At 37.6% G+C, this 18,903-nt stretch overlaps 2 protein-coding genes across 3 annotated transcripts in view; one reads left to right on the forward strand and one right to left on the reverse strand.

Annotated features, from left to right (window-relative positions):
- The window catches only part of CALHM5 (calcium homeostasis modulator family member 5), a 75,197-nt gene that overhangs the window by 41,281 nt on the left and 15,013 nt on the right, over nt 1-18,903 (forward strand). The window lies entirely within an intron of this gene.
- TRAPPC3L (trafficking protein particle complex subunit 3L) overlaps nt 1-18,903 on the reverse strand; it is a 44,019-nt gene that overhangs the window by 22,169 nt on the left and 2,947 nt on the right. The window contains exons 2-3 of the mRNA XM_019741330.2: nt 18,370-18,467; nt 15,291-15,390 (exon numbers count right to left, since the gene is read on the reverse strand). Coding sequence (XP_019596889.1) covers nt 15,291-15,390; nt 18,370-18,467 — 198 coding nt within the window. The remainder of the gene's footprint in view (nt 1-15,290; nt 15,391-18,369; nt 18,468-18,903) is intronic.

Consider the following 18,903-nt stretch of genomic DNA (forward strand, 5'->3'; position numbering starts at 1 on the left):
AAGTTCATAAAAGATTTAGAGCAGTCCCCAAACTTACATTTTTATATCTTCACATGTCACCTTGCCTCTACATCAATCAACCTAGAGTGCCAAGGACACAGTTTTCAAAACCCTTGCTCTAAAACAGTGGATGCCCACTAAGATCACTTGGAGAGTATTTTAAAAGTTCTTGTATTGAGCCCTATTTTCAGAGAACAGTATTTAATTGGTTAAAAGTAAGATCTGGGCATCACGATTTTTATTTTAGGAAGGCTCTAGGTGACTCAATGGAACAATAAGAATTAATAACCGTTACCCTGGAGAAATCACAGAGAAGTCAGGCCAAGTCTGGACAAAACTACACTTCTGACATGAACTAAGAATGACACCAAGCAAGGATGACCCAGAGTTTGGATGGCCTTTCCTGGTGTTTCTCTGAATCCTTAGGCCCAGATAGTTCTTGCTTTAGCCTTTGGGATTTTGTTTACCAAAGTATTCCCTCAATAGTTTTCATCTCCTGGTAAGGAATTTTGTTTTAAAAAATTATATTAATGAAATACTCCCAAAGCTATTGATATTTTCAATCTGTGAGTTAAAAGGGGGCTATATAGTAAGCCTGACAAGCTCAGGGGGCCACATGGCAGGGCTCACAAGCTCAGTGACCATAGGATGGTTTAATTATAAATTCCTAACTGGGCAGACCATGGCGGGTAGTCACATCCCAGGCCTACAGCTTCCTTAGCAAAGGTCAACCTTGACCTTCAGTGGGCTCTACACCATTCTCATGCATCTAGGACAACATACCTTTGACATGTCAGAGTAATTTTCTTTTCCTGCCCCTTGAAGGCCCAACTGCAGGCACCAGAGCACAAGACCAGAGCATGAGGCCACAGAACCCTTCCCTGTTATCTTGTCCCCTGGATACCATCTCTATGTACTGTAAATCTTAATTAATTATCCTCTCCCCACCAATGTAAAAGAAGTATGTATTTCTCCATTTTCCTTTTTATCCTGTCTTAGAGATAGTCCCACTTTGCTTTCTCCCACCTCCTTAATCTATCACCAGTGGATTCCATGCACCTTCCAAAAGTTTTCTCCTTTGATTCTAATGTATAAAATAAGCTGCAAAACTGCCATTTTCTGGAGCATGTTCTCAATCTATTGGGATTTTGTTTCTGGGCATGTCCTCAAAATTTGGCGTAAATAAACTCTTTTAAAACTTTTTTATAGGCTGGATGTTCTTTTTTCAACAAATCTAGACACTTAGATTTGTTTTGTAAGTCAGTCTCTCATAAGTTTCATCCAAATAAGTTAAGAAATAGAAACAAAACCAAGAATCTCCAATGGAAAATTAGGGTAGACTAGATTTTGTAAAAATTTTCTCTATCCACTTCTTTTTTTAAAAATTAGATTTATTGAGATAACATTGGTTAAGAGCAATTATATAAATTTTACACCAGATTTTCATGTGCTGCGATATCTGGAGGATTGAAAACTTTCCCCTGGAACATCTTTGGTAATAGCATCAAGAAGATAAGATGCCTAATGTAATGCCAGATATCCTATAAGTCCTGATCACAAACGGAAGTGAAAGGTGAACATTCAAGAGTAAGGGGAGATGACTTGTAGAATTAACTGAGACTTGAACCTTAAGAGATACTTGTCTGGGGCGAGGGGAAAAATAATGTTACGCAAATGTAGTCACAATAAAAGTTTGAGGGTAATTTTCCTGCAGGTGACTTGCCTTCATAGTGGAACTCTGCCGTAAGTAATTGATGTGATCTGTTGGGTTAGACCCAATCAGTCTGCAAAATCCATAGACCTTGTGCTATGCATATACACTTTTCCACAAAAGAAAACTTCCTACGCTTTTCTTCTTTCACCCCACCCAGAGGTACAAAGGGGAATAGTTCAAGAGTGTGGGTGTTTATGTAAGGCAGTTCTTGCCCACTCAGAGGGGAGAATTAAGACTAAATGGTTATGTTTGTTTAAACAAGTTTCTTATTTTTAATAATTCGTCTGCCATATTTCTGGCCTAAATGGTGAGTTTTCAGAATATTTTATGAATTGCTTTTGCTGTGAATAGTCATCATTTTTTAAATATTGAGAATTTTGTAACTATAAAAGATTTTTCTTTCTTTTTAATTTTTCCACTCTCTTATTCCCTCCTTAAAAAAAAAAAAAGTGCTACTAAGTAGGAAACTGGCCTGACATTCAGCTGTGATGCCAGCCTTCTCTGGAATGCTGTGTGGTGTGCTGTGACTTCCACGGAATTCAATCTCTGCTTATCAAGGGCTCCCATTTATTTTAATATCATGTGTTGGAAGAAGTGGAAAAATAATCAGTGAGCTCCTACCACTAACTTGAGGGTTAATCTTTGAAAATAGTGATTAATAGCAAAGAAGCGTGTTCTATTTTAGGCTTAATCTGATTGGCTTCCATTGTTCAGTTGAGGGATTAACGGAAGCAGTCATTCCAGGAAGATGTTGAGAATCACTCAAGTATGGTGCTTTAACCCTTGTGTCCACTCCTGCCTCCTCTGCGCTGAGAACTGCTCTCTGTGACCTGGTCACCAGTTGCCACTCTGTTGGTTGTCAACCTGCATTTAAAGGTCTTCTGAGACCCTGCTGAGTCTTTCACTTGCACCTTTTCAGTTCCTTGCAGGACTCACATGGTAAGGAATGTCTGGCTCCCAAATGCAACCTAAACTCTGAGGACCCCACCCTTTTAGTACCTCAGTTTCCCACTTCAATTTTTTTGGTCGGAGTGGGAGGCACATATAATAATGGCTAAATTCTCAAGCATTTATTTACAAATTATTCTCGTATACAACAGTGGCAAAATACCTAAATATTTTAGGATTGGGGGATCTCTGTAACTAGCACAGTCACAACTGGGGGCTGTTTGATGTATATGAAATAAGTGGTAGCCACCTTGGACCCTCTCCCCACTGCTCACCCTGCCCTGTAGGGATTTCCTGGCAGATTATCTTGGACAAAGCATTGAGTTGTCTGAGATGGAGTAGATTTGAGCCAAATGGACGTTGCCGTTCTTTAGTATCTGTGGGGGCAGCACAGAGCCTCCTCTCTATGTCCCAGAAGGCAGAAGGTGGAACCAGGGCACATTATCATCTGGTGATGCTGTCAGCTGGGCATGGCAGTGACATGCTCCCAGCCCTAATGATGTGAAAGCAGCATGAACGCATCACCTTTTGAGAGGATCATCAGCCCAAACCAGTCCTCCACGTCAGTGAGAGATTTTAACACAGGGCAAGGATTGCCTAGTAATCAAAAGGTTTCAGGTCTCCCCCCCCCCTTTTTTTTTTTCATTGAGGCTTCATTTCTTAGTCTACCCCTTAAAATGAGTTGGGTGTAAGAGGGTGGGATGTGTGGGGGAGTTTGCTTGGAAGGAAGATTCATTTAAAGAACGGGGCGGAGGGGGTGGGGGAGAGAGCCTCCTGTTTTGTGCATAGACTTATGCTGTCAACATAATTCAAGTGTTGCATTGTACTGGGTGCATTACATTTAGGCTTATACCCAGAACCGTGAAATATGGTGATTTTTTTTTCAGAGAAAGTATTTCTTTCTAAAATGTATGTTGTTTGGAAAATGAAAGAAGCCAAATATAATCAGGAAAAAAAAAGGAAGGAAAACAAACTATTGAAACATAAGGAACAAAGCTGTTTGTTTTGTTTTTAAAGAAAGAAAAATAACTTAAGATATGCTGATGTCTCTGACTTGAATGGCTGGTTCAAGTTCATTTCACCTGGGCAGGTTTCCTACTCACATAAAAAATCAGGTAGCATTCTTTGAAAAAACACAGAATGCCAAGAGAAAGGACTAAAAAAGATTTAGAAAAAGAGAATCAAAAGCATAAGCCCCATAGGATTAGAGAACCAGAGCAAACTTTTCTGAGAAAATCAAAAGAAAACCTAATACTGTCTATTGTACTGCAACATCATTTCTCCTAGGAGAATTTGGCTCTCTCCCTTCTACCAAAGCGTCTCTCTGAGTTTACTGTTCTGAGAAATGTCTGTCCTACTCCTGCTAACAGTTCAGAATATTTACTTTCAACTAACAGTGTGGTTTCCCTTGAAATGCTTCCTGAGGAAAACATTTCATTTTATCTTTTGAAAGATTTGCTTACTTGATTATTATCTGCAAAATGCATAGCAAAGACAATTCTTTCTACTTCAATGATTTATAGTTAGCATGTGAAATGGAGCCTGCTACACTATTCTATCCAGGAGTTCTAGCCTCTGAAACAAAGGAAAACAAACACCAGCATCAGTCAGTAAGATGAATAACGCGAGGAGGGGACTCAGGTCAAGTAACATTCATAAATTACTGTTACTAATTTTCCAGACAGAAAAAACAAATTCTGTGACAATTTGCCCTGTTTTGGAAAATCTCAGAATGTTTTTCATACCCAAACCCCCCTCCTTCATGGTGTCCTATGATGGTCAAGTTCTGTGTCTCATTGTCCTGCTGTTGTGGCCACAGTTAATGGACTAAGATGGGGATTTGAGAGCACAGTCCGTCCATAGTTTGGCTACTGGCCTAGCATGAAAACTCTACCCAATAGAGGGCTACTGATTGACTGGACAGGTTTTAGATAGAGACTCTCTTTTTGGAACTTTAAATATGAGACACACAGAAAAAGCCAAAGTTTTGGGTGATTAGGCAGAAAATAAAAGCTACCACCCCCCCAAAAAAAGAGAATAAGCACAAGCCATAAGGCAAGAACTGAGAGGCAGCAGAAGCACTGAGGTAGAGACAAGAAAAAGAATAGAAAGCCGTTAGTAAGTAGCTGCAAGAGCAAAATAAGCAGAGAATAGTTGAGTCACCAAAATGGTGGAGGACTGAAGTAGGGAATCACATATGTCTGCTCCTGAGATGACAAGATGGACTGAAGGATTTTTTCCAATTTCTGTTCTTCCATGAGGCCTTAGCGCTTGTGTCCCAGAATATCCTTATGATCAACCTCTACAACCTGGCATAACCCAAAGGCTAGCAACCTAAAGGAGTCTACCTAACACAATTTGCCTCCATGATGAATTTTAGGATGCATTTCAAATATTTTCCATAATAATGGAAGTGATTTATTTAAATGATTACTATATCTCTAATTAGCTAATCTTAATAAAACTTTTATCGTAACTGGAAACCATGAAATATATGTTTGTGTAACTAAGGAGATTTTTTTTTAGATCTTACATAAGAGAGACGCATAATTGTATTTTCTATTTACCCTTATAATAAACTGGGAGAAATATATTCAAGTTTAGGGAAATGTAATATCTAATGATTTGATTACCTATTTAATGCTTGCATTTTGTAATCACAATTGACCTCAGTGTAGCACTTTCTACAATCATATAAATAATGGAAAAACAAAAGATTTCAATAAAATTATAAAGATGAGTTAGTTCACTATTATTTAATAAGAATCAGCTGTCTTCCTGTCCAGGATTCTATTGCAGTTCAAATCTTGTTATTGAGGATGTATTATTGTGAGTAACCAGACACTTTTGGATTTTCGATATAGTAAATGTTGCTTGAAATAAGGGAACTTGTGCAAGTATTGGGAGGGGAAGAGGTAGGAGTCTTTCATTTGGAAATGAACGTGGACTACTGCCCTCTTCTGGAAAGAATAGGAAGAGCAACAGTATGTTGATGTGTGTGATAAGATCTATTATTTTCTGAATTCACTACAACAATATTTAACGAATGTCTACAATGTTCTGGTTTGCCATGGCACAGTGGGTCAAACCCTAAGAATACCTAGAATTTTCCCTCCCTTTGAAAAGCTTACAGACATGATGGGAAGTGAAATTTCCCCGAAATAAAAGATAACTTCACTGGATAATACAATCAAGTATCAAATGAAACAAAGTGTATGTGTATTACCATAACCTGAGAAAACTGTTATTTTCATTCTTCGTAAAACATGTTTGCTCTATTTAGATGGAGAATAGAAATATATACAAAAGAAGCTGGTCACCAGTAAATTCTTGGAAGATCAACAGGCACAAAACACAATAAAATTGTATTTCACAGACTGATTAAAACATCAAACTAAAATTCAGACTTATATTGTTCTATTTCATAATAGAGATATTCTGAGTAAGGTTAATCAAGAATTCCCTCACCTTTCCAAGCTTGTTCTGTCATGTTCTTTTATTCATCTTGACACTGTAATTCCTATCTCCTACAACACAAACTAAGTTTCACATTAAGATCTATGAACTTTTCAGAAAGTGAACCTGGTCAATTTACAGCCTATAACACCATTACACAGACTATAAGACTAAGCCCCAAGTTCTCAATACATCTTTTACTGGTGGTAGTTTAAGTGCCAATCTGCTATTGTGCCTTGCACCTCACTTCCTTGGAATTCCAAGGAAGAAAGCACAAGATATTGGCCAGCCGGCTATATTCTGGAGTTCTTGGCCATAATGTCATTTAGTAGCACTTCCAACAGTAATAAAAATAGAGATAATCGATTTAATAGTCATGGGAGAGAGAGAACATAAATTTGGCTATAAAGACATTAGTAGAAAAAGAGGCAGTGACTGTATTTTAAAGAATTTCAGTGTTTAACAGAAAGCCTATTCCAGAAGAAAAGTTTGCACATTGAAAATTGTGCTCTTCAGTCTATTTTGCATCTTCAGTTGCAGGAAGTTGACACCACCCTGGTAAGAAAAGAATTTGGCTTCCTTTGTCACATCTTCCTTATGACAGTCAGCTAGAGATACAAGTAGAGGTGAGATTTGTTCCAGTGTGGGCAAGCAGTTTGGGTAGAGTCAAACATGAGGCCACCAAAGTTAAAAAAAAAAAAAAAAAGGAAAAAAGGCCATAAAAATGTTAGCAACAATCACAATGGCTCAGGCCTTTAGTGCTGGTTGTTAGATTATTGCTTCTCATCTCCAAACGCACTCTTCATTATCTTGCTTGTAAAGCTGGAGCTAGATCTTGCAAACACTTCTCCTTTGCCAGCAAGAGGTTCCGTAGAAGTAGAGCAAGAGGAAGGGACTTCTTTTCCTAGCTGTGGTGTATGTTTTCTTGATTTGCTCATGCTGGAAATGACTGGCAGTGCATGGGATAACCAGTGGCACTCATTTTCCAGCTTGCTAGTTCTAGACAATGGTTCCCTCAAAGGGGGCCGCCTCAGCCCACTTATATTCCAGTGAGGGGGGTGGGTTCTTGCTTATTAGTTCTGATCCATAATTTCCTGCTCACTAGTCTTAGTCTGGGAACCCAAAGGCTTTGTCTACCTTCCACGGTCTAAAAGCACACCTTCTCCAAAGACATTTGAACCCTAGCCTTGGGAAGAGGGCCCCCTTCAAAATGTGTTCCTTCTTTGGGAAGTCTCTCTCAGCACTAGGGGATTCTTTAGCATGTTTTTTCTTTCCTAGTAGTTATTCGCCTATAAATAGTTAATAATTTTTTATATTAAACCTACCTTGTTGAAATGATAACGTGGTTTCTGTCTCTTGACTGGGCCCTCACTTGGAAAAACTCCAAGGCAGGCACATCCTTCTGAAAATGTCTAACAAAGTCGGATTTGAATGTAGTCAGTGCTTCTGAGTACAAATCTGTATGGAGATTGCAATTCCATGGCCATGGACCTGCCACCACTCTAAAGTGACTCAGGAGTTTTAGGCTTCAAGGTATTTGAATAACTTGTATAGATTCAGCCATGGCAATTTTGTGTATTCAGATCAGAAACAGAATAAAAACTGGTTATATATATATATATAACCAGTATGATTTGGTGGAATTCTTCTGTGGAGATTAAGCTCTAATCTTAAATGGACCCCTTTATTGAAATAAAAATGATGCATCGAGTAAAAAAAAAAATTCTCTTCCATTTAGACTCCTCTCTGGATTATATTTCTAAATATTTTGCCCTAGAATTTATGTTTACAACACCCACAATTTAGATTCCCTTCCCTGCTTTATTCATCTTTATTTATATTGCCTCTTATGAACATTTCCTTTCAGTTATTTCATTGATTTTATATCACTCACCAAAACATCATTGCTCACATTATTTAAAGTAAAATTTTAATTTATACTATTAAAAGGAAAAGATCTCATTTTTGCTTTCCAGAATTTCCAACAAGTACAGTATATTGGGTTCCAATTTTTTGAACTAAAGATCAGAATTTCAAGTTTTAAAAGTATTTATTTAGTTAGTTAGTTATGTATTTATTTATTATTAGTTTCAGGTATACAAAGCAACATAATAGTTAGACATTTAAGCCCCTCATAAAGTGATAACCCACCCCCCCAAGCTACTACCCTTTTGACAACTTACATAGCTACTACAATACCATTGACTATCTTCCCTATGTTTACTTCACATCACGTGACTATATATACCTATATATTTAGTTATAGTTGACATTCAGTATTATTCTACTTCAGCTTCAGGTTTATAGCACATGTGACACAGTCTATTACATTGTTGGTTATATTCCCCAAACTGTATTCACTACCAATTTGTATTTCTTAATACCTTCACTTTTTCCACCCTGCCCCCAACCCCATTCCCCTCTATCACACTGATAGATCTAGTACCTATCTGGCACCATACCTAGTTATTACAATATTATTGCCTATATTCCTTATGCTGTACCCTACATCCCCATGACTATTGTGTAACAGTCAATTTGTACTTCTTAATCCCTTCCCCTTTCCCCCATCATTAACCCGCCTCCCGTCTTAAAGAAGTCCCTCTAGGATTCTCTGTAATACTGGTTTGGTGGTGATGAACTCCTTCAGCTTTTTCTTATCTGAGAAGCTCCTTGTCTGTCCTTCAATTCTAAATGACAGCTTTGCTGGGCAGAATAATCTTGGGTGTATTAATATGTCACTGCTTTTCATCACTTGGGATATTTCCTGCCACTCCTTGCCTGCGAAGTTTCTGTTGAGAAATCAGTTGCCAGACCTTTGGGCACTCCCTTGTAGGTAACTGCTTATCTCTTGATGCTGTTAAGATTCTCTCTTTGTCTTTAATCATTGGCATTTTAATTATGATGTATCTTAGTGTTGGCTTCTTTGGGTTTATCTTATTTGGGACTCTTTGTTTCCTGGGCTTGTATGCCTATTTCCTTTACCAGGTTAGGGAAGTTTTTTTTCATTATTTCTTCAAATAGGTTTTCAATTCCTTGCTCTCTCTCTTCTCCTTCTGGTACCCCTATAATGTGAATGTTGGTACACTTGATATTGTGCCAGGGCCCCTTAAACTCGCCTCAATTTTTTGGATTCTTTTTTCTTTTTGCTGTTCCAGTTGGGTGTTTTCTGTTACCTTATGTTCTACATCGCTGGTTGGATTCTCTGCTTCAAATAATCCACTGTTGATTCCCTGTAACATAGCCTTCATTTCTGTTACTGTATCCTTTATTTCTGACTGGTTCTTTTTCATGGTTTCCATCTCCATCTTTATGCTTCCTATCTCTCTCTTGAAGTTCTCCCGGAGATCAGTGAGCATCCTTATAAACAGTGTTTGGAACTCTGCATGTGATAGATTGCTTATCTTCATCTCACTTAGCTCTTCTTCTGAAGCTTTGTTCTATTCTTTTATTTGGGACATGTTTCTTTGTCTCCCTATTTTGGCTGTCTCCCTGTGTTTGTTTCTATGTATTACGTAGGGCTGCTATGTCTTCCAGTCTTAGTAGAGTGGCCTTATGTAGTATGTGTGCTATGGGGTTAAGTGGAGCAGTCTTTCTGTTCACCTGAACCGTGCACTTCAGGTGTCTCCCTTGTGTGGGTTGTGTGTGCCCTCCTCTAGTATTTGAGCCTTGGTTGATAATAGCACATCAGTGGGAGGGACTGACCCTTGGGCTCACTGGTTGTGAAGACTGGCCTTGACTACAGTGGAAGTGTTGTGCAGGGGCTGATCTTACAGAACAGGATCTGCCTCAGCAGGACTCTGGTGCCTGCCTATTCTGCCCCTTGGGTGTGTTGTACTTGGAGGCAGCTGGGTAATGCTCTGGCTAGTTTTGAAGCTGGCCACTGGGAGCACCAGCCGCAGGACTACCTTGGAGGGGAACCACTGTAGGTCAAGTTCAGCCACAACCAGTGTGTGCCCCAACTGGGCCAGCCAGCACAAGCCACAAAGAAATCCGCAGATGTCTGCCACCTGTGCTGTGCTTGGAAGCATCTTAAGAGGCCAAGCCATGAACCAAGGCCAGCTGCCACTAGTGACAGCTTAGGGCTGCTCAGCCAGAGCTACAGGACATGCTCAAGCCAGATGCTGCTTGTCTGGGTTCGGTAAACCTTTGAGAGACCCTAGGAAAGTCTGCAGCTTGAGCCAAGGCAAGTGGTCTGCCCAAGAAAGCCACTGGATGTGCCCAAAAGTTGGGCGGGGCAGTGTCTTAAATTACCAGGGTGTGGCGAACGTACAGCTGAGACTCAGATATGGTGGCCACCTGTGTCAGCAAGTGAGGCATGGGGAGGGCTCAGCAAAGAAATAATGGCTTCCACCAGCTCTCCTGTCCAGGAGAAAGCCTCCTCTCCAGCCCCCATCCCCAGCCAGACAACTCAGTTCCCCACCATATGTCCCAGCCGCTTCTCCAGCTGCTGTCTCAGCGCTGGAGCTCAGAGCGAGTGATTCCATTGGTGAATAAGTCCACATGCAGTCCCTTTAAGAGGAGCGCCTGTGAGGGCAGCTGTACTCAGTCTCACTCAGTCCCAACCTCCACTGGTTTTCACAACCAGTAATTATGGAGACTTCTCTCCCCAGCACTGGAACCCTGGGCTGGGGTGCGGCTGGGACCTCTCGCTCCTCTGAGGGGTGGGGTGCAACCCCACAGATGGAATATCACTCCCGACCTTTAATGGTCACGCATGGGTGTGGGACCGGCCCGGTCCATGTCTCTGCCCTTCCTACCCACCTGGAGGTGACTATTGTGCGTTCTTAGTTGAAAGGCTTCAGTTCAACTTGATTTTAGGTGATTCTTGATAATGGTTATTTTTGTAGATTAGTCATAATTTTGATATGGTTGTGAAGAGAAGGTAAACACAGCATTTACCTACTGTGCCATCTTGGTTGTCTCTCATCAAAAGTATTTTTATGTTTTTAGTATGTTTTATATCATGTTTTTCTCTATTGCAAAATTTCATCCTACTGTGACAATACCAATGATGTGATGTTTATACTGAAAAAATGTTAAATTCCCTCTATACCTCTCAGAACAACTATCATAGTAACATTGTCCTGACAATAAGAAGCTTTCCCAGCTTTGATGAACAGAGTTTGTGCTAGGCCAAGCACTCATTAACTCTGCAAGTAACTAGAAGGTATGGATGCTCTGAGGGAGGCTTTGGAAGCTACACCCAGGCCACTCAGCTATTTATAATTATAATTCTGTGTCCAGATTTTAGCCAGAGAAAGCAATACCTGAAAATCAGAAGGACTGTAACTGCAAGGTCTCATCTGACAAATATGGAAACTGAGGTTCAGCCAGGCTAAATGACTTGCTCGGGGTCACACAGTGGGAAGGTGGTTCAGCAGGATGACGACTCCTATCTTTTAATCTCTACTATATTGGATTTGGTTAGACTATTGCTCAGAATCTGATGATGATCAGAGCTCCTTGTGTTTAAATTACTTTTAAAAGGCAACATTATATTTCTTGTCAAGCCTGACCTTTATGATCATCTTAATTTAAATGATCAAGTTTATCTTTAATTAGCTTCTCCTAATAATAAAAATTTATCATAAATATGTTTGGAAACCATGAAATACATTTTTTGTGTAACTAAAAATGTGTTTTTTAGACCTTAGACCAGAGAGAGGTATGATTGTATATTCTACTTGCTCTTATAATAAACTGAGATTTATGCCTGTTAAGTTACAGTTAAACTCTCTAACTTTTCATTATTACAACTAAAGTTAGCTAAGGTAACTCTACTGCAAATTCCACATTTCCATTTTTCTCAAAACAGTGATCACAATAGGAAATCTTCAAAGGTGTATTTTTAAGGAAACAATTATTTTTTTTGAAAAAGCACTGGAATCAGGTCAGAAGAAATAAATTCTAAGATGGCTTTTCTTACTATTTGTCCATGGTGATGTCGTCTAAGTCTTAATTACATCATTGGTAAAATGGGACTAATAATAGATGTTCTCTTTACTTCACAAGCCTATTGTAAGGGAAAAATAGATAATAGGTGGGAATTACTTTTACCTTTTCTTCAGAAAAACTCTATGTTACTAAAATTTTTCAATACCACATTATAACAGAATTTTTATAAATTATATGTCTTATTTAAAATTTGTTGTACTTTGAGACCTGTCATCTCCTTTTTATACAAAACATAAGACTGACTGAAGATTTTTTTGATAAATGATTTGGCCTGTCATGGGATTTCTTTTCATACCACTAGATGGCGTAATTTGAGATCGAAAGCCTGTCAAAATTGTCAGAAGCTTAGTGACACAGTCACCTTCCCTTTGGAAAAGTCCAAGTGAGGAAAACAAGAGAGAGGGGGATGTTATTAGTATCTGGAGTTACATAATGGTCCTTTCTCAGAGGCAGAGGAGTATAGAGTAGAGCACGAGGTCAGGAGACTTGTTCCTATGTGTAGTCTTTCATTAACTATTTCTTAAGAGTACTCACTTCACTCATCTGCACATAGGTTTCTTCATCTAGTCAAGTCTCTTCAAATGCATTCTTCCCTCTCTTTCCTTCTTGGAATCAGGACAGAGACAATGAGTTCTGGAAGCCATGGTAAATAGGTGCTAAGTATGGAGAAGGATGATGGTGGTGTTTGGTATAAGTACATGGTCTGAGAGGGCAGCCAAACAAAAGTCACAACCATTGGTTCTATTCTTGACCCTGCTATGCTCTGTGGGCAGCATGTAACCATGGTAAACTTCCTCTGACCTTGCCCACTTCTCTATAAAACTGACTGTAATATTTGACACCTGCTTCCTCTGAGGAGAGTTTACAAAGATTAATGAGATAATGCTGGCAAAGGCCAAACCTTTTAATAAAAGGTACTAATTATAAGCAAAGCATCAGTGGGTGAGTACATAACTAAAGTCTGACCCTTCGTCTCTGTTAAAATGCTCCTCAATTGGGTGACATCATTCCCACACGTAAAAGAACATTTTGCTGGAGAAGTAAAAATGATTAAGAGAGAGGAAATCAGGCCTTTGAAGGAAAATATAAAGACCAGGAGATATCCCTTCTGCACAAAATAAGGGTGAGGGTGACAAAATATTCTCTTCATTGATAAAAAGGAATGTTGCATCCATCTTGAGATTATTTTTGTGTATAGTGTAAGATTCAATTCCATTCTTTTGTATGTGGATATCCAGTTTTCCCAAGCCATACTCAATGATGAAAAATTGAAAGCTTTTCCTCTAAGATCAAGAACAATGTAAGGATGCCGACTTTTACCACTTCTACTGAACATAATACTGGAAGTCTAGCCGGAGCAATTAGCCAAGAAAAAAAAAAAGGAATCAATATTGGAAAGAAAGATGTAAAATTCTATCTTTTTGAAGATCATATGATCTTATAGGTGGAAAACCCTAAAGACTCTACACACACACACACACACACACACACACACAAAGGTGTTGTAACTAAGAAATGATTTCAGAAAAGTTGCAGGATACAAAATCAGCAAACAAAAATCAGTTGTATTTCTGCATACTAACAACGACCTATCCAAAAAAGAAATTAAGAAAACAATCTTACTTACAATAGCACTAAAAAAGGATAAAATACCTAGGAATTAATTTAACTAGGGAGGTGAAAGATTTGTGTACTAAAAACTATCAAACATTGATGAAATAAATTAAATAAGACAACAACAAATGGAATGACATCCCACGGTCATGGATTGGGAGACTTAATATTATTAAAATGTCTATACTACCCAAAGCAATCTATAGATTCAATATAATCCCCATCAAAATCCCAAGGGCACTTTTTACAGAAATAGACACAACAATCTATATGTATATATTTTGAATATTTACTTTCCATTAAAAGAGCTAGTATTCTTGTAGTATTGCACATAGAACTGGTTTAGTGAAAAAATATTTCATTTTTCAAACTGATGCTTCTAGATCTCAGTTATATTCTGCAAATATGGAAAGAAAAAATATTTTAACCAGTTAATTAGTGTGGTAAACTGCACTAGGACTTGAAGACTTAGATTTCAACTTCAACTGCATGATTCATAAGTCATGAAATAATGAAAGTAATAATAACAGTAAGTGGAAAAATCTTTCATTTAGGTGTTTTTTAATGTATAAATTTTCTTTCTCATACACTGGAATGTAATTTTTATCATATTCTTTCTGGGACTCAGTTTTCTTATTTGGAAATTGGAGATAACAACTCCTACCTTGCGTAATTCCCGGGGATACTGAAAAGATGAAAGGCAAAAACTACGTAAAACTGTGTTTAGAACCACAAAGCACTGTGTAGAATGATTATTGCCATTAATGTGAAGAATCAGTACGGCAATGTATAACAATATTAAGGATCACGAGAGAAAAGAAGAACGAGACTGATTTAATTAGTCAGTTATGAGAACCTGGAGGCAGCATATCTGGACCTTATAAATATCTCATATGCATGCATACGTTCAACGTCTCCCACAAATGAACAACACTAGGTTAGTAACCATAGGCCTGCAGATTAAAAGAATTCTGGCTAAGGATGCATTTCCCAATCTCATTTTATATCTAAGGAATCTGAGCTAGTCCCAGATGATTCCAAGTTGTCTCTCATATATCAGGGCTGTGAAAGTTCTTAGAGGACATACGTGTACATTGATGGGAAATGTTTTTCTCTTGGGAAAACATTGCTCCGGAAATGAAATGGCTACAACAATATTCTCTGAGGCAGCCAAAAGTAACCTCCTTCCACCTGCTGAAAATGATTTTACATACAGAAGTTGGTTTGGGGCATGCATGTTATAAGCCTGCCTTATTACACTCCCCTTTGTTTACCTACTGAAAACATTTTTCCCAGTGTGGGACATATACTCCACACATACCATTTGGTCAGGAAAATCGATAGATGCTTAAATGCCTAGAAGCATTTATTTCTGTTCACAATAGCTTTATCTCTGTGCTAAAATAAAGTGCTTTTTAAATCAGAATCCCCTCTGTTAGCACCTAATAATGGATGGATGGAACCTGTTCAGGCAGAGCAGAAAACCACCAAACTCAGGATGAATCAAAGATTTTCAAAACATATTGACAGAGCTAAAAAAAAAAGAGAGAGAGAGAAAAAAAAGGAAGAAAGAAAGAAAAGAAAAAGAAAATGCATTTACCTGAGCAATTATGTCTATAATTTCTGAGTAACTATGGCATCTTCTCACACAAGCTCGAGCCAAAAAGTCTTCCACCAGCCGTGTTCCAATACCATATCCCCTGTGGATGAAAGATTGTGGTCTGAAAATTATATTTGAGTAATTAGTGAAGTTTATCAATGCTGAAGAACGGATTCATCTATTTAGCACTTGCACAAGTGGATAACAAACTAAACCAAATGTGACAAGTCAAATGGCTATTTGGCAGTGGGCTCCTTCTTTGTCCCACAGACCACAGAAAAAGAGAGCAACACATTCAGGAAATATTAACCAGTTTACAAGCAAAGGAATTTGAGGAGTCAGGGCTGGCCCAAACTTGACAGTGTAAGCTAAAGGTAAAGAAAGTTGGTTGGTGTTTGTAGCCTAATGTTTCTCATTAGCAGCTATCTTTCTCATCTTTAGCTGTTGACAGAAACAGAATGAGAATCTAGCTAACTTGTTGCCTGCTATAGGTGTGGTACCGGATGCTCATTCCTCTCTTAGCATAGTTATCATGGTAGGAGTGTAGGCATGTCTGGGATAGGATCTGGAAGGAGAGGAAGAAGGGAATAGAGAAATCAATTTTTGTTGCCAGTGCAGATTTCAGCAGCCAGAACTCTGAATGTCAGTGAACAGAGAAAAAGCCAAGTTCAGAAAATTCATTTTTCATTCCAGGGAAACTGAATCTCTGGGACTTGAGAAAAGATATTTGGATTAGCTCCACCGCATAGTGAATAGCTTGAGTACATAGTACCTGAAGTACAATTCGGAAAGCATTTTGTTGAGATGTGATCATGCAACTGAGTATGCAGCTAAAATGGCTGAGCAGACACCCTCAACAAGGTAAACCTAAGAATTTTCAATCTAGTTGAGGATAAATGACCTAACAGTGGAAATAAAAAGAGTAAGGCTGCTTTTGCCAAACCACTGACTCAAAATTGATCTTTTAATTCCACAGCCACATGTACACAAACAAGTGAAATGATTTGAATGGAGCAACAGAAGGCCCAACAAGATCAAAATACCAGAGTTTGTAGAGGCAATATTTACTGCATAGGGTCTAAAAAGTGGGGGGAGATATTTGGTGACTTGGAGATTGAGGAAGACTGATTTGATGGCAGAGTGCTCATGAATTCACTAAATCTATGAGATATCCTATGTATAATTCTGAGTGGATAGCAACATTCAGTTTAGCTAACTTGTCTTTCAAGAAAAAATGTTTTGTGATTCTAGTTAGGAAGTTCACACTGAAAAGACTTTTAAAAAGCACAACGTATACTTTACAGAAATAAAGTTGTTATCAGGATTTTAAAAATGTTTCCAGTGTTTTCTCATTTTTATACACATGCACAAGCTGGGCCACCGGGAACAGTGATGGTAAGCCAAAATGTTATGGTCAGTCAGCATATATATCTTGCTTTGGTCAAAGGGTAGGTTTCTGCAAAAAGATATTTTGTATATTTATATATCAAATTAAAAATGTAAGACGCTCTTAGCAGAAGCTATTAAAGAAACCTAAATGTGAATTATGGTTTTTCTTAAGGCAAGTCCTTTCTGAAGCCTCTCAAAATTATTCTTTAACTAATATTTCACTTGTATTTGTTAAAATGGGCATTCAAGTAGTATCTAACCAGAGGTATATTTTTAGTCAAATAAATAAATATCCTCATTTTCTACCAATGTTCCACAAAACAATGCACATTTAACATAAGCTAAATAAAATGATGTAACTTCTGGAAATGCTATACTGGGGGTGCCACAAAAATGTATACAAGTGGACACTTTGGTCAGTGTTGCTCAAGCAGTAGTTCACCGTAATCAGAAGTGTCTGTAAGCTGATGGTAACCACTTTGAGCACCTCTTGTAATTGCACAAGTCAAATGTGACTTGTATTCATCTTTTGTTATCGGTACATATCGAGTAGTACAGTTTTAATAGTTTTTTCCTTTCTTAAAATGTATATACATTTTTTGGCATCCTCTATATATCACATGTTTAAGTATGACTTAAGTGTAAAATATCTTAAACAGCTCCCACTTTTACAGACAGTTTAACTGAGGAAGTGCTCCTGACTAATTAAGAGGAAATAAAAAAAACTTTTTTAAAGTACGTGGATCGAAATAAATAAATACAAGACAATGAAAAAGAATTTTTCAATTGAAAAAGGATAAGCATATAGAAAGGGAGAAAACCAAGGGTTTGGGAGAAAAAAATTCTTTCAAGCTTTCTTTATGTTTTGTTTTGTTTTTCCTGTATGCCAACTGAAAATATAACGAACCCTTTTAAAAAGCTCTAAAATGTTCAATGAGGCTTAATTTCCCATTCAACCTGTCTAACTAAATCTTCTAAGTAGTCATTGCCCTGTTAGAATCCTTTTCAGGATCCATAGTTAAAAGGTTCAAAAAATATTGGCAGATATTTTATTATTGGGCAATAATCTGATGATCATATAATTATTCTGATTAAAGGCTGAATTTGTACAGAAGGAATTTCCATTAATGAAGATACACTTTATTTTAAAAGGAAGAAGTGGGTTCCTCTATTTAGTATGTATTTTAAGTAAAGCATAGTAATGGTAAAAGTGTCCAAACAATAAAAACACTACATAAGAAAAAGTAAATTTCCCTTCTACCCATAATCCCTCATCTCCCAGTTCTCTCAGGCAACTGCCATTAGTAATTTTTGCATATCCTTCCATAGATGGTCTATGCTTATGTAAGCATGTATTTATACTGCAAGGAATAATGTTAAAACAAAAGACTTGAATAGAAGCAAATTTGATAATACATCATATTTAAAAAAAAAAAAGATTTCAGTTCTACCACATCCTAACAAAGAAATGATTTCTAACTCAAAAGAAAACATTCCATGCTTGATATTCATGGAAAAAGTTTCTTCCTACTACTTTATGCTTTATGACTACCCAAATGGCAGCTGTAAGAAAGTATATTTAGCTTTATGTTATTTATTGAAATAGAAGAAGTCGTTAGAGGTAGACAAAATGCAGAGGAGTTTAAGAAACAATGTACACACTCTACAAGAATGAAAGGCTTCTACTTACATTTTATCTAAATATTTATTCACATCTTCATCTTTTTCATAATCCTTACACAGTTGGGCAACAAGAGCTCCATAGGTGAGGACAAAGAGGTCTTTGTTCTGGAGAAAAATAGATGGTTTTACATTACAGGCAAAGTTATAAACAATATACTACTCTATCTTTATTTACAAAACTTTCTAGTTAAAAACAGCCTTCCAGGTCATCTGTTCATTTTTTTCCAACCTCCTACTAATTATTGCAACAATTTTCACTATTGACAACAAATTACACCCATATTTGGATACATTCCTGGGGGGAAAACAAGCCGTGAAATAAAATTAATTTCTTAACATGAGAACATATTTCTATGCATTTGCTTATATATTATATAACTGGCAACATATTTTCACGGAGAAAATTAAAAAAAAAAAAACTAATTGCTAATATAAATTCCTGTTGTTCTAGAATGTCCTTTGGTATAACTGCCCATGTGTTTGGTTGGAAGAATAACTGGGTGAGACTTCTTATGAGTCTGCACAATCCTAAATGGGTTCC

This window comes from Rhinolophus sinicus, linkage group LG05 (genome assembly GCF_036562045.2).
Source record: "Rhinolophus sinicus isolate RSC01 linkage group LG05, ASM3656204v1, whole genome shotgun sequence".
Taxonomy (NCBI): domain Eukaryota; kingdom Metazoa; phylum Chordata; class Mammalia; order Chiroptera; family Rhinolophidae; genus Rhinolophus; species Rhinolophus sinicus.